The sequence below is a fragment of the Poecile atricapillus genome, chromosome Z, assembly GCF_030490865.1.
Source record: "Poecile atricapillus isolate bPoeAtr1 chromosome Z, bPoeAtr1.hap1, whole genome shotgun sequence".
Lineage (NCBI taxonomy): Eukaryota > Metazoa > Chordata > Aves > Passeriformes > Paridae > Poecile > Poecile atricapillus.
In genome coordinates, this window is record NC_081289.1 from 142,884,232 (window position 1) to 142,900,182 (window position 15,951).

The 15,951-nt window shown below is 45.6% G+C and overlaps 1 protein-coding gene across 2 annotated transcripts in view; it reads left to right on the forward strand.

Annotated features, from left to right (window-relative positions):
- The window catches only part of SETBP1 (SET binding protein 1), a 271,241-nt gene that overhangs the window by 116,644 nt on the left and 138,646 nt on the right, over positions 1-15,951 (forward strand). For both annotated transcript variants that reach the window (XM_058864577.1, XM_058864578.1), the window contains exon 4: positions 6,727-6,798. In XM_058864577.1, the coding sequence (XP_058720560.1) occupies positions 6,727-6,798 (72 nt within the window). The remainder of the gene's footprint in view (positions 1-6,726; positions 6,799-15,951) is intronic.

The window sequence follows — 15,951 nt, forward strand, 5'->3', positions numbered from 1 at the left end:
ACCAGATCCAGCTGTTCTGAGGTGGCCTGGAGGAACTCCAACAGGGACCCTACACAGGGTATGCATCCCAGTGATGGCGGTGTTCCTAGGTTTAAATCCTCAAACCCACACATCCCTTAGTGAGCACAGTCATGCCAGGGCATCCTGCTTGTTTTAAGTCCACTTCAGCCCCTGCCCACTGGCTGCTCCCCACACAGCAGCTGGCAGTGGCCAGAGGACCAGCTCCTCCCCATGGCTCCTGGCAGCTCCAGAGGTGTCACCCTGCCCTCTGCTCCCCTCCTGTGCTATCCCTGCAGGCTGGGCAGGCAAAAGTCAGGACCAGCTGATGGGTTTACAAATCCAGCCCGCGATTTCTGCTTCATCCACAGCCAGGAGAGATTTTGCCAAGATACATATTAGGCAGCTGCTCAGGACACTGCTGTTTTGTCTGTACCACCCTGAGCATGCTGTCTGCCTGCCAGCCTGCCTCCCGCTCTGCCTCTGCGACCCTCAATATCAAGCCGGTTGTTTTGCTATTCCCTGAGGTGGCCAGAACACGTTCAGCAAGAAGCAGCCTTTTTTTGGCGCTTCTGCTGGGTCTCCTGAGGGACTTGCCACAGGGAAGGAGTGCCCATCTGTTTCAGCATCCTCTAAGTCCTGTGTTTTCTAAGGAGTCCTGATGTTTCTCAGTGGAAAAAGCCATCCAGGCAGTCTCGTGAAAAGCTCCAGGGACATCAGCGGCTGCTTGTGGGTCTCTCCCCTGCCCTGGGTCTCCAGCCAGGTTTTCAGATTAACACACTCATGCCTCCATGATAAAATCCTCAGCGCATCTCTCCTCCCTCCATGTCCTTCCCCAGCCATCCCCAAAATCAGCATTATTATATTTTTTTTTCTCCAAATCTCTTTCCTCCAGGCACCAGACAAGGTGCATTTGATAGCACTTTATCTCTGTCATGCATATGTCAGTGTCTGAAACTCTGGTTTAATAGGAGTCACATCACTGGCTGGAAGTTGGCTCTCTCGGGTCCTTTCCGTGGAGAACATGCATTTTGCCTCAGTCTTTCTCTATTTTCCAACAAAAATTGATTCCTCCCTCCTTTGAGGAGGGGGCTGGGGTTAGCACATCCTGGCATGCCCAAGGGTTGGGTTGTCTGCTTTTAGGGCATCTCTCACTCTCTCATCCTCTTCCTCAGAGAATATTCTTCCTGTGTGTACATATGAGGTTGTTTTGGGTTTTTTTCCCTCTTCTTGGTCCATTGAGTATTACATCATGTGTCGCTTCCCTTGGCGTCTCTTCCACATGTGCTGCTTCAGATTTGGGGGTGAGAATGGTTCCCTGAATCATGGAATCATAGAATATTCAGAGTTGGTAGGGACTCACAAGGTTTACAGAATCCAGCACCAAGAATCCCACCATGCACCTGAGAGTGTTGTCCAAATGCTCTGGCAGCCTTGGTGCCTTGAGTGCCTCAGGGTGCCTGTTCCAGTGCCTGACCACCCTCTGGGGAAGGAAACCTTCTCCAAATATCCAGCCTATACCTTCCCTGACAGAGCTTCATGCTGCTCCCTCAGGTTCTGTCATCAGAGGGAAGGGGGCAAGCTTATGGACAAGCCTTGTCTCTATGGAAAAGCTAAGAGGGAAACAGGAAGAAAAACCAAACAATAAAAACCAAAAATCAAAAATAAAAACAAAACAAAACAAAACAAAACAAAACCAAAACCAAAACAGAAAACAAAACCAAAAACAAACAAACAACAAAAAAACAACAACAACAAAAAAAAGAAAACACACACACACAAAAAAAACAACTTAGAGGACAAAAAAGTAAAAAGGAATAAATATCTGGGAGGAGGGCGTTTAAGAGGAGAGAAAAACAAATGAAAGCTGGTGCCAGGCTGGAACCAACAGCTGGTTGCCAGCACAGCAGGCTGAGAAGTTGTTGGTGGAAGCGCTCAGTGCCATGTTTGGGTTGCTTAAAAAATTACAGTGTCCCTCCCTTGTTATTCTGCCTCTGCTTTCCTCCCGGCCCCACAAGCAGGAGGAGGGACTCGGCTGCCAAACTCAGGCTGGTGTTTGCAGCGATGCCAAGGGATGCGGAGCATGTCCTGCCCTGCCACGCGTGTGTGTGCGCACACCTCGGCGCTCCCCACTGCACACATCCCACATCGCACATCCCTGGGATGCCAGGGCATCGGCAGCCACGGCACGATCCCTTCTGCCCATGCGGGAGGAGGAGGTGGGAGGGCCGGGGATGGAGGAGAAAGGGAGGGTGGAAGGTTGTAACGCTTGGCTGGAAAAATTTAGAGGAGTACAAAGGAGAGCGCGATGAAAAGGGGTGGCGGCGGAGCGGGGGAAGGAAGGAGGCTGTGAGCTGGCTGCCGGGGAAGGAGGTGGAAGGAGAGGATGATGTTTGCCGAGCGGCTCGGCTGGGAGCGGGGTGCCGCAGGCAGGGCTGGGGGTGCTGCGGGGAGTCTGACAGCCCCGGCAGCGAAACAGCGGGGCTTTATTTTCCTCCTTTCTTCCCTCCTCCCTCCACTGGGCGCTCGGAGGAGAAGGCAAGACAAAAAGCTGAACCGGTGCCAAGAAGGAGCTGCAGCGACTCGAAAATGGCACTCTGCGCCGCACTAATATTTCGAAGCTGGGCTGTGCTGGAGAGCAGGGAAACGTGTCAGGAATGAGAATGGCTGAGACCGTGGGGCCACTGGCCGGGCTCAGGAGTGTCCTCCCTCCTCCCTGCTTCCCCTTCGCCTTTTAAATGTGATCCTTTTCTCCTCCAGCTTCCCCCCCGGCCCCACCTCCAGTGATATTTAGAAGCTCTGGGAAAGGGAGGGGACTTGGAGTGTAAAGGGGTTCATCCCCTCCTTCCCTCTCTATGTCGGAGAGGGATTTTTATTTTTTTATATATATTTTTTCTTTCCCCGAAGGAGGAAAAGAAGACTCTCAGGGAGTTTTTTGACTGTTTTCCTGTTGCCCTTCCCTTCCCAGTCGCTGTCCTCCTCCTCCTCCTCATGGTGCCCGTAATGCTGCTGCCGAGCCTCTGTATCTTGATGCAAGGTTACTTGTAGGACACAGGAGTCTCTGCTGCAAGGTGCAGCATCGCCTGCGCCGGTGTTTCCCCCCGATTCTCATTTGCTGGGAGATGAGGCAACTTCCAAGCAGCTCCACAGCTCGGCTCAGCTCCGGGTTGGTGCAGTGGCGCTGTTTGGGCTGCAAAAGCCCCTTCCTGCAAAAACCTGTCTGGATAAAACAAGCAAACAAACAAACACACATGTAGGGCTGAAACTGCATCATTTTGCGATGTTGGTTAATTTGCAAGAAGCTGGAGTTTGCAAGGGCTGTGGTGATTTCCATCTGAGGGGGAAGATTTTATCCTGTGTTGATCCCTTTGTCATTCCATTCACAGGCAAGGATAAAACCAAACCAAACCAAACCAAACCACTTCTTTTCTAACAGAATTTTGATTTATATATATATTTTTTAACGTTTTAAAAATTATTACTTTGTAATATTTGTAATTATTACTTTGTAAAATTACTTTGTTGTGCAGTAAAGTGCAAAGATATTTCCCTCTCCCCTTTTCAGGAAGTTTTGGGTTGTCATTGCAGAAACTAGGGACTGGAGGAAGGTAAAACCCCAGTCTCTGGTTTTGAAAACAGGTCTAGATGCTGTTAGAGCAGCAGTTTTAGCCCTCACATAGTCAGCAGGTCAAGTTCAAGGAGACCTTTCTAAAGCACGGGCAGAGCCTCATTAGCTTGCTGCATCTCAGAAGCTTGTGGATTATTGGGTTGTTAGCTTGGCCCATTTTGTAGTCTCAGGCATGGGATGATCCCCATGACCTCTTTCTCACCTGAAAACCATGCCCTAGTACACATTCAAACCACTTCAAACCTCACCTTTGGTCTCAGACATGTAGACCTGGTTTGGGAGGACCTACCCCTGCCCAGGAAAGGCTTTTGGAAATGCTGTGATAAATAAGGGGGAGTTCAGGCAGACTTAAAGGTGTTGTCTAGCATGCTCCCCTCATCCTCTTCTTCTCACAGTTCCCTACAGATCAATAGTCCTTCCTCTATGGAGGATCAAATGTTCTGTCTCAAATTAACGCTGTTGGGAGTGGCACTCATTTCTAAGTTGATGCCAGCATATTTTGAATGAAGTAGGATGAAAAAAGCGGCTGATCCCTTGCTCTCCCTCACCTCTCAGCTGTGCTTTGTACTCTGTACTTGCTGCAGTTCAGCTTGGGCTGGTGCAGAGAAGGTGCTGCCATTTCTTCTTGCTCTTTTCCTTTGTTGCGACTGCAGTGTGTGCAATAGTTGACCCAGGAAATCTTGGTTTCTTCACCGCGGAAATATCAACAGGAGGGTTGCCCAAAGAACCTGGAGTGTGTTCTTGTACCTTCCACCCCATCCTACATGTTTTCTCTGAATAAAGGACATGCATAAAGCACATTGGTTTTCTGTAAAGACATGTGCATGCTGTTTGGTTTTCAGCTGTCTCACTGAATGTCTTGAGTTGAGCTGTTTGAAACACCATCCCCAGCCAGGGCTCACACCATGCAGACCTTGCCTGAACTTCATAGAATCACAGAATCCTTAAATGGTTTGTGTTGGAATGAACCTTAAAGCTGATGCAGTTCCACCCCCTGCCATGGCAGGGACACCTCCCACTACACCAGGCTGCTCCAAGCCCTGTCCAGCCTTGGAACATTTCCATGGATGGGGCAGCCACAGCTGCTCTGGGCACCCTGTGCTAGGGCTTCTCCACCCAACAGCCAAGAATTCCTTCCCAATATCTTATCTATCCCTGCCCTCTGGCAGTGGGAAGCCATTCCCTGCATCCTGCCACTTCATATCCTTGTCCCAAGTTCTTCTCCAGCTCTCCTGGAGCCTTTTGAGGTATGGGCAAATGCTCAAGATCTCCATGGAATCCTCTCTCCTCCAGTCTTTCCTTATAGGTGAGATATTCTGGAATTTTCCAGATGTTCCAGAATTTTCCAGATTTTCTTGCTGACACTTTTGGCTTCAGCTACACTTGTTCCTCTGGCCAGAACCTCCTCTTCTTAACCTGAGATCTCTGAGGATGGGAATCTCAGGGATCTGTGGGATCCTAACCTGCAAGAGAAAGTGGAGGTTAAAGCCTATCAACATGTCCAGAGGAGATCCTACTTCTTGTCCTGACCCACCACACACTGTACAGACCACTGCTTTTAGACCTGTGGCCAGCTGGTGTTTACTGCTGATTTAAACTTCTTCAGTTTTCAAATTCTTCAGTTGTCAAATAACAACTCTCAACAGATTTATAGAGAGGATCCCAAAGACATGGACAGATGTTAATATGGAGTGACAGCATCCGTGTGTGCACAGCAGCAAAATAATATTTGTTATTCAAGAAGAAGAACTGGGAGTAACAAATGAAGAGATCTTCAGAAACCTTGTTATTTCAGTAGGCAGACCTCTTTCATTTCTTGAAATCTTGACCATAGCTTGTGGAATGCATTTTGTCCATGTTGGGGCAGAAATGCTACTCTTTTTCTTTCCAAGTGACCAAGTCAGCCATCTGGGCAGCTTGGTCATGCTTCTGAAGGAGGGAAGGCTTTGACAAGGCAGCTGTAGGTTTTTTGTCTTCATATTTCCCTGTTTAAAAGAAATGTCTTTGCATGTGTTCTCCAGAAACATGATGCCTAATGTGTCTCAAGTTGCTTCCTTCAAATCCTTCATCCTTTTTAGCACTTTATAATGAGAAACACTGTTGCTATGAGGTGACTTGTGTCAGGAAGGGTTAATCTAAAGGGCTCTTCTGAGGCTGTCTTCCACTCCTTCTCCCCACACTTTCCCCACTCCCAGTCTTATTTTTTTGGACCTGTAACCTCACATTTCTGTAATCTAAATGTGCAAATGCTTTGCAGTCATGGTCCAGTAGCTGGGTTAATCTCAGACCCCTGGAGTGGCAGATGGCTGATTTGTTGCTGATTCCAGTTATAGAGAATTGTGTCACCTATTATCTTTGCACAGACTGATGCTTAAAAGGATGCCTTTGGCAAAATCAGTGAAAAGCAAAGAAAAGCAAAGCAAACACTCTCTGATCTGCATCACCACAGGTGAAAATGTGAAATATTTCACCTTTGTGTGAAGGGCTGGAGAGGTAGACAAAGGGGAGAGGAGGTGGGAGGGGAGGAAGGGGAGAGGAAGACCTCATTTTCATACCAGAAGTACCAAAGCACAATGCAGAGCAGGTTTGCTGTAGTCACGCTGTTGAATCACGAGCACTTACTCTGTTTTAAATGGTTTTGCAATGTTGTAATCCTTGGCTTCAGCTCCCTACTTTAACTCTTACACAAACCAGGCAGGTTGGCTTCTTGGGACATCCTTCTGCCCTCTTCCCAGGCTGTTCTAGCACAGGTTGTCAGAGGAATCCACGGCGTCACCCCCTGAGATCAGGGCTCATTGTGTGCCCCAGGGCTGCTGGGGAAAGCTGTGCTGGCTCTGTCATGCCAACATGCTTACAGGGGACACTTGTGGGGGAAGCTTACACTTCCTTACAGACCTTACAGAACACTGCAGGACCGAGGGTGGGCCCCACCACTGGGTGCTCACAGCTGGTAAGTGGTGGTGGTGGTCATACTGAAACATGCAAGGAAATCAAAAGGGCAGAGCAAAAAAAATACTCAGGGTGTTTGTGACCATTTTCTATACACTCATCCCTACAATCAAAGTTTTATTTCTTTTTTTTTTTTTGTCTTTGCTCCACAGGGTCAGATGAAGAATTTGGGAAGAGAGTGTGGGTTCCCTGTGCAGAGTCCAGTGACGAAATCCGTGAACAAGGTAAGAACAAGGGGATATGGCTGTGGTGATTTTTGTTTTCTGCTTTTCCCTTTCCAAACACAATTTTACAGTGCTGGACACAAAATGTAGGTATATGTATCACAGAAATTGAAAATCCAAGCACTAAGCAAATGAGTCTAAAATGTTAATTTGTGTTTCTTTTAATGCATTCCATTATGATGGTTTGGGTTTTAGAACAGTTTGTATCGTATCCAAATGATCTATGTGTGAATAATTGTTACCAACCTCCTGACACCAGGACCTAATTAGGAAGTAAGAGCCTTAAATAGGCCATTTGTGTAGTGAGCTTCCATATGTCTCCTTGCACAATTTATTTGCTCCACTCCATTGAGATATAATGAGAATGAAACTCTTAAAGCAGCTTTTGACTCTGAGGCTCTTCTCTTCATGTCCTATGCAGTTATAGCCCCTATTGAGATAATATCTGTTTTCCTGCTTTCGGAAAGGAAAAGCTACTTTCAGTCCAGATTGCCCAAACTTCTCTGTTTCCAAGTTTCCAATGAAAACGGAGTGAAAAAATGCCCAAAAAAACATGCAGACTAAGAAAAATGAAATGCCATCAAAGAAAGCAGAAAGGTCAGGACAGGATGATCTTAAGGGAATACAACCTATCCTGTCTACTTCAACCCTGCTGAAAGCTGATGCCGTTGTATTTCAGTTAATGTATAGATTCAAAGCAAGGATGTCTATGGATAGAACCAATTTGAAGAGATTTGTATTGGTTTTGTTTGGTTTTCTTCCTGCTAGGATGTGAGGAAGGGGGAAAGGTTGATGCAAGGTGGATTGGGTTTTTTCCTTAGTTTTGCATGTTTATCTCAGTCTGAATCAACATCCTCCCTGGGACTCCTTGTTCATGTTTAAATGCATGTATGTTCTTCAAGCATACTTCCAGAATACATCCTTTATTTCCAAACACCTCTTGCATGAATGACTTCATCTTACACTTCATGTGTACCACTTGACTCTTTTAGCCCCATCATTCTGGAGTCAGCCAAACTTAAATATATTATTAAGTGACATTTTCTATCAGGGTAAACTTTAATAAATTCTTAAGGCTTGGGTTTGTTTTTTTTTTTTCACTCCCAAAGCTGGATCTTGTTTAGCTTCCCAGTGAAAGACAACTCTACTTGCAATGATTTTGTTTATAATAATTCACTTGCATGTTCCCTTCCAGGAATTGTCATTGCCTTCCAGAAGGGAGGTTAGTGCTAGTCCCCTCGCAGTGATAATTATAATCAGACCTGTCAGCCTTCACACAGTCTATGCTTATCACTTGCATTTAGAAGGATTTTTCCTGAAGCCTATTACCAGTTCTGCTTCTTAGGGAAAAATAGTCATGATTTTTTTTTTTTTTTTTTCCTCCTAATCTTTGATGGCTCTCAGCTTTGAAAGCATGGAGAGGAGCAAAATGACTGCCAGCTGCAGTTAAAGAAACTGCCTGTTGGTCCTGGTATAGCGCTCTGGGAAGCCAAAGAGTGGGTGGATAGTCTGGGAAATGCTGGAGGGGTTTAATTAGTTTGTGACAACACTTCAGGTGTGCTGGAAACACAAAACAGTTTCCCACTGGTGTTGCTTACAGGATGTACCTCTGCAGACCCGCTAGGCTGCAGGTGGCAGCTGGCTCTTGGCAGTGGTGCCCTCTCTCCCTGCTCCTTTGGGCAGCAATCCCTGCCCATGTTGAGAGGTTTGGAAGCAGGATGGCCAGAGAAGTGCCTGGAGTTGCTGCTGGAGGCAATGACTGGAATCACAAGGACCAGTTGCCACCAGCTAGGCCAAGTCATGGTATTGAGTAGGATGTGGTTCGGTATTTTATTCACCCCAGGATGCTTGAAAATTGTCCCCCCTAGTGTTATTCACTGAGAAACACATTGACCCATTTATTAGATTTCTCCCCACTTTCACTCCATTATTGCTATTGATGTGCCAATAACCACCCTTTCCTACCTTTCTAGTTTTTACTAGCATGAAGACAAAAAGGTGAAAGTTTTACCATTTCATTAGACTAAATGAGTTATGTATCTTCAAGTCCTTCCTCTGTTACTACCATGCCTTTTGTAATTTACTCAGAGATCTGGGCTCCCTAGATTTTGGCACTGTCTGAGGGTGGTCAGTACTTTATAGCTTTTTTATCAAAGGAGATGGTGGAAGTCTTATGTTGTGTGCAGTTTTATATTTACAGTGCACAGGGATATGATTTGCCTTTGTTTTATTTAAATTCACTGGGAACTAGAGATTTATTTATCAGGTGCCATTCCCTGAAGGATGAATAATGCCATAAAGAGAGGACTTCATCTATTATACAAACAGATTTGAAGGCTTTGCTATTACGTTCCTCTGCCTGTTGAATGGAGTAAAAATGCCTTTGGCTGAACAGAGACAGAGTGATACTTAGCAGCAGCATCTTATGACCTTTTGATCAGCTGAGATCTCAAGCCATATTAGTGGACAGATTATGATGTGATGGAAAGAATGCCAGGAATAGCCTTTTCATCATGAGATCTTTTCTGTGAATATCCTTCTTGGGTGTATTCAGGTGGTTAATCACTGGGGCCAGGGCAATCATTTGGTAGCAGGGGAGTGAAAAGCTGGTATAGGCAATCCAAATACACTCAGATTTGCCAAATGCAGCTGGATATTAGAGCTAATAGTTTCTTCCTAATATTCTCCTACCCTCCTGTTTCTATCAAGGCTGTGGGTGACCTTGCGATTTTTTCTGTCTCTAATAACCCCATTTTGGCAGAAAGAGCTACACAAAATGAACCTTGAGTCCTTGGACCACAGGGGAGCTGCAGTCCCTGAATCAAAGGAATGCACATGGTGAATATGGATATCAGGCTGTGAAAGGAAACTCACATGAAAATGTCTCTGTCATTTTAGAGATAATAACAGTAGTGCTTAAATCTGTGTCAGTCCTTCCAAGGAAAAAAGAAATAATGGATGTTTCAAAAAATGCACAGCCCTGATAGTATTTCTCATTTTACCGGGCCAAACAGAGAAAAGAACAACTTTTACTTTATCTTACCTGCCTGTGCAAATTACCCCTTAAACTTTGCTCTAGCTTTGGATTAGCCCCCTTTTCATGTTAATGGCCAAGACGAATCTGCAGCCTTCTTGAAAATCAAACATGAAAAATTGCTCATTCACTGCTGACTCTGCACATCAATAGCTTGTGCTATTGTTGTTGTTGTTGTTGTGCCAAAGCTTGACCCAGGTGCTGTGGCCACATTTGGAAGGAAAAGGGGCAGACACATGGGTGTGGAATGCCTGAGCATGATTATATGCCCAGGCAGCCCATGCTGGTTGTGGGCTAGGCAGCCTCATCCTGCACATTGTGTGCACAGGGGGGTGTCTGAGTTGCACACACTTTTATTTTTTTTTCCTCCTGAAGCCAAACAAACTGCTAATTTCAGTGTCAGGAAGAGGAAGGGCTGGCAGTGTGAGAATCCCAAACTGTCAGTGTAGTGGGGACGAGGACACACCAGGTGTGGAGAACAATAGCTACCACAGCCCTGTGGAAACTCTTTGAAAATAAGGAGGTTATGGAGGTGGGAGAAACGCACAGCAGGACACCGTCTCCTCTTGTCTCCCCCCAGCCTCTTCAATCAGGTGCCTGCTGGGCTTCCCACTCCTCCTGCCTTTTGCACTAGATCACAGGATCATAAGGCATTAGATTCTGCTGGCATGAAGGAATCTGCCATGCTCCTGGCGTTATTGCTCCCTGAGTCAGGAAGGCACTGTGAAACATCGAGGCTGTGAGCCCACATGGTGCCTTTTAGCTGCTTCTTCCAGGCAAAACTACAAAAGGTGGATGGCAGCCCTGGTGCTGTCCACAAAGAAAGTGCCATTGCAGAAATACAGCCAGCTCACCAGGATAAGGAGTTCCCTCACAAGCTCTGTCTGCAAACCATGAGTATGTTGCTGCACAGGTGATTGTTAGAACTGTCATGAGCTAAACCATTCAAAGAGGTGGGTTCCTCTGAACAGCTCCCATACCAGAGTAAGAGTTTCTGATGGCAGCTTTGAAACCTTTTCACTGGGAAGGCTTTGTGGTGTCTGTGTGGTGAAGGTGTAGGCGTGAACTATTTCCTCTGCCCTCCTGCTCTACCTCGAGTCCCTGTGGGATGTAGGAGGGTGCCAAGATTTGGATGATGCAGCACCAAGATCTTCCCTCTTGGTTTGGGATTGCATTAGTCCTGTTCTATCTTCTGCCAGATGGCCTTGCCTTGATAAAATCAACTCTTCTTAAAGTAAAGAGCTTGCATTCAGCTTCTTGTAGCTGAGAGAAATCCATGAAAACAGACTTGCTCTGCCTTTTGCAGGTCAGAACAGAAAGTTGCTATGGGACATCTGATGGTATCCCAGATGTCATGGTTTAACCCCAGCAGCCCCCTCATAGTCCCTCACTCACTCCCCCATTAGCAGGATCAGGGAGAGAATTGGAAGGGTAAAAGATGGAAAATGCATGGGTTGGTATAAAGACAGTTTAATAGGGAAAATAAAAGCCTTGCACACAAGCAGAGCAAAAAAGGGAATTAATTCCCTGCTTGCCATGGGCAGGCAGGTGTTCAGTCACCTCCAGAGAGCCAGAACCCATCACATGTAACAGTGACTTGGGAAGACAAACACCATCACTCCAAACATCCCCCCTCCCTCCTTCTTCCCCTATACTTTATACACTGAGCATGATGTCACATGGTCTGGAACATTCCTTTGGTCACCTGGGGTCATCACCTGTCCTGGCTGTGTCTCCTCCCAGCTCCCAATCACCCCCATCCCCTCCCCAGCCTGGCAGTGCAGGAAGCAGCAAAGGCTTTGGCTCTGTGCAAGCCCTGCTCAGCAAGAACAAAAACATCTCTGTGTTATCATCCAGCACAAACCCAAACACAGCCCTGTAATAGCCCCTGGGAAGAAAAAGAACCCTGCCCCAGACAAAACCAGCACACCAGTGTGGCACAGTTAGAGCATATGGCAAATACTTGAGGTGCGATGCTTTTTTGGGGGTAAGCAATTTAAAGTAGCAAACTTTGAATATGCAGTATCAGACAGAAGTGCAATGGGATAAGGAGGACAGTGATTTGCTTATGAAGTTCATCTCTCCATGCATAGCATTTTTTTTAGCTTTAAACACACCACATCTGCTTCCTTGCAAAGATTCTTAGATTGCAGGCAGCAGTAAACATGAATCCTATTGAGTAAGAGTGATTTCATGAACCAGCAGAAGGATTATTGTCATAACCAAATTTGCAGCCATGCAATTCCTTTCTTCTGGCTGGAAAGAAATAATCTTGATCAGGAAAGGAAATATGTCATAACAATAACTTAAGCAAGTTAAGCAGTGTCTGGGAACATTCACGGGGATGTAACTGGGTATACTCAAAGTACTAAACCAGTTCTTAGCACACTTTTGGTCCAACTAGCAAGCTCCTAAATCATCCTTAAGCATGGATCAGGGTTCATCCCTGCGAGCTGTTTGCATTTAGCTGCTGTACTAGGAAGGTTAAGACACGGCTGTGAGCAGAGGTACAAAACTCTCTGTGCCAGTTGGCCTCCAAGCCTGGGAATATTTCTGGGCACATTTAATTACTGCTGGCTGAAGAGGCTCAGGCCCAGCTGAGAAACTGGACTCCTTCACTCTAAACTCCATTTGTCAGCAGTGGGAGAGGGGAGCCACCACCTGAAGCTGATCCAGCCTCCCTTGATCCTGACCTGTCCAAATTGTAGACAGTTGCAAAGGCAGCTAAACTTGCAGGGTTTAACATGTTGATAGCAGAGAAAATGCTATATTATCCCCCAAAAGGCAATGTATAGTACATTTCCTGCCTATTTACTAGTCACCTCCCCAGCCTCTTCAAGCTCATGAAAAAAGATTATTAAGCCATTGAGGTTTTCTTTCCTGCAACAGGGAATGTCACCCATTATTTTTAATTTTTTTTATCTCCCTTACCATGAGGGGTTTCCTTCTTCACTAAGTTTCAGCCATAAGATAGGTGTTTTATATAATTTGCTTTCAACACTTTAGTCCTTGATAGTTAAATGTACCCCTAGGAGACAACTGTAGATTATATATAATAAAGAAACTCATGGAAGCATACTGCATTATTATGTCTTTCAAGTGCAAGTGAATCCTTCATTTGATATAGAAAATTTTATTTTGAATTCACCCTATCAAAATATATTTACACACATATATAGATATAGGTATCTATTTTTTCTCACTGAGTTAAAAACCTCATTGAAAAGAAATATCTCTGGCTCAGCTCCTGCAGCCACAGTGTGATGTTTCATTATCTTTTTCTTCATTGAAATCTTCTTATGAACAGGGTGATCTGATTTAATACTTGTTTAAACATATCAAACAAAACATTTCCCCTTCAAGAATACCTCAAGTGTTTGGTCACAGTGGGGATGAAATTATTGATAGTATTTGGCACATATTTGGAAACATGACCTCAGTCTGCAGGTTTCAGGGGAAAAAGGTACTTTCCCCAGGTATGGCAGTAAGTCAGATAAGTAAATTATACTTTTGACATGTTAAAGATGTTCCATTTTAGACAAAGGAATTGATATCCCAGTTGTGTCACTGAAACTCAATGTCCTGTGTTGCTTGTTAACAGCTGCACATTTGTTGTTTCAGTGTCCCAGTTTGCTCTCAAGTATAAATGAACTGCTACATACCAAATAATCAATAGCTTTGCCAGCTCTGGAAATATAATATTGCTATTAATATTGATCCACACAACAGAAATCAAGGCATCAAACTTTGCAGGCAGTTCTTGCCAGCACCCTGCATTTTACCTGCAGAGTAACTGCTTGAAAATCACTATTCCCCAGGGAATAATGTTTTATGCTCACCCTGGTTGCTTGTGTCATAACGAGCACAAATATAAACACAAGGGAATTAGGGCACACGTGGCCAGCAGATAGGGTGCACTGTAGATTCATTTCAGCCTTCTGTGGTTTCTGGGTGCAGCAAACCAGATGCAAAGAGCACCAGTGTAAACAATCTGCATCAACCCCTAGTGTCCATCTCTAAGGGCACAGCAGACCGCTTGGCTGGCTAAAATAATCAGTCTCCTGATTATCTTAGAACCCTTTCTAGTGCCTAAAGGGGCTCCAGGAGAGCTGCCCAGGGACTGGGGACAAGGCCTGCAGGGACAGCAGCCAGGCAATGGCTTCCCAGTGCCAGAGGGCAGGCCCAGCTGGGATATTGGGAAGGAATTGCTGGCTGGGAGGGTGGGCAGGCCCTGGCACAGGGTGCCCAGAGCAGCTGGGGCTGGCCCTGGATCCCTGCAGTGTCCAAGGCCAGGCTGGATGGGACTCTGAGCACCCTGGGATAGTGAAAGTTGTCCCTGTCCATGGCAGAGGGGCTGGATTAAATGATCTTTAAGGTTCCTTTCAACTCAAACCATTATGTGGTGCAATTGGAAGGGTGAGATGGTTTGTGGATGGGTGGCCTGAGGCCTTTGCCAGCCCTTTCCATGCACTGGGAGCACCATCAGTAGTGAAAGCTCATACAGTTTCCTTGCAGAGGTGATTTCAGATTCAAGTTTTCAGGTGGGGGAAGAAAAAAGGTCCCACAACACTGAGTATTGCTGGCAGCATCAAGAGCATCTGTTCCTTGATCTCCTGTCCCCTCTGAGCAGCCAGGTTGGCTTGGGAGGGAGAAAACATAGTGCTCCCCATTCTCACATGTGTGTTCACACACACCTCTGTGAATTTGGTGGGTTTTGTCATATCTGTAATGATTTTGCAGTGAAGCTGTGAATGGAAGTTTGGCAGACTGGTTTTACAATTGTCAGCCTTCCCAGAAGCAGCCCAGAATTTCATTAACTGACATATAGGCATGATTTCATATAAGCTCTGTTCAGATTTTACTAGATCCAGATAAATTAAATCAGTATTTTATCTATGTGCCACCAAAATTAGTTGTCACTGATCTCCTCATAAAGGAATACTGTAGTTCTGGTCCCTTATGTTTGAGCAGCAGCTGCACTAGATGATGCTCCCATTTTTTAATAAGTTCCTGTGGTTCAATAAGAACGATGGGAAATAAGAAACCCAGATATGAGTAGAGCATAATCTTGGTGAGGATAAGTGGGTGAAGTAGAAAATTTGAGAGGGAATGGTCACACCATGATACTGTGGCTGGGTAAAGGTGCAGGACATTGGTGGAAGTGTAAAAACAGGAGCCTCAGACGGCTGGAAGGAGTCCATAAGAAGCCCTGACAGGGTAAGGGAGGAAAAAAGAAATCTTTCCCTTCACATGACCTAGGACTAGTGCATCAAAAGAAATTGTACCCTCTGCAATGCCTTGCTCCTCTCCTTGAGATGGTGGCCTGATCATGATTCAGTGTCATCATGACCTGCTGTGCTACCAGCTTAGTTCTCTCTCCTAGGTGACCTTTACCACATCCTCCCCTGGCTCCCAAGGAGCAAATTTATCAGCCTTATCCTTCATCAGAGAACTTCAGCTTATCTCCTGCATGAAAAGCCATTTAGCACCTGTGAGATGAAGCTCAAGACAACATCTTGGGAAGTCTATGTGAGGAATGAGATTTGTATTATCTCTTACTGGGAGCAATCAAGGTCAGGATTGAAGAGCAGTCACAGTTGCAGGGAAAATGAATGCAAGGTTCTTTATCTACTGGCAATTCCAAAGACCTGACTTCATATCAAAGATTACATTTGGGCACTCTTTCTGAGGCAAGAAACTAAAACTCAGACACTTAGCCAGGAGCAGGTATGACTTAGGGTTGCTTCTTTGGAAGAACATGGAGGTAGGACCGAAGTTGCCATCAGCTGTAGCTGTGCAGTGTCAGCAAAAAGAGGTGGTGCTGTGGTTGCAAGCTTTCAAAGCATTTCTCCCCCCACCAGTATCACCTCTTCTCTGTACAGCCTCAGCAGTTTACTTCAGCTGTGACTGAAACCACAAGTTATGTAATTATATTTTTCGCTCCCATTGGAGGGTGAATGTATGGCCATTTCTGCCCTTATCTCTTCTTTAAGATAAAATGCCCCAAAATGCCATCCTTGAGGTTCAGAGGTCATTGGTGACTTTAAAATCCTCTCCAGCCGCCTTGGATCAAACCCAAATGAAATAAAAATCTATGAGAGAGTCAAAGCATCAAGACA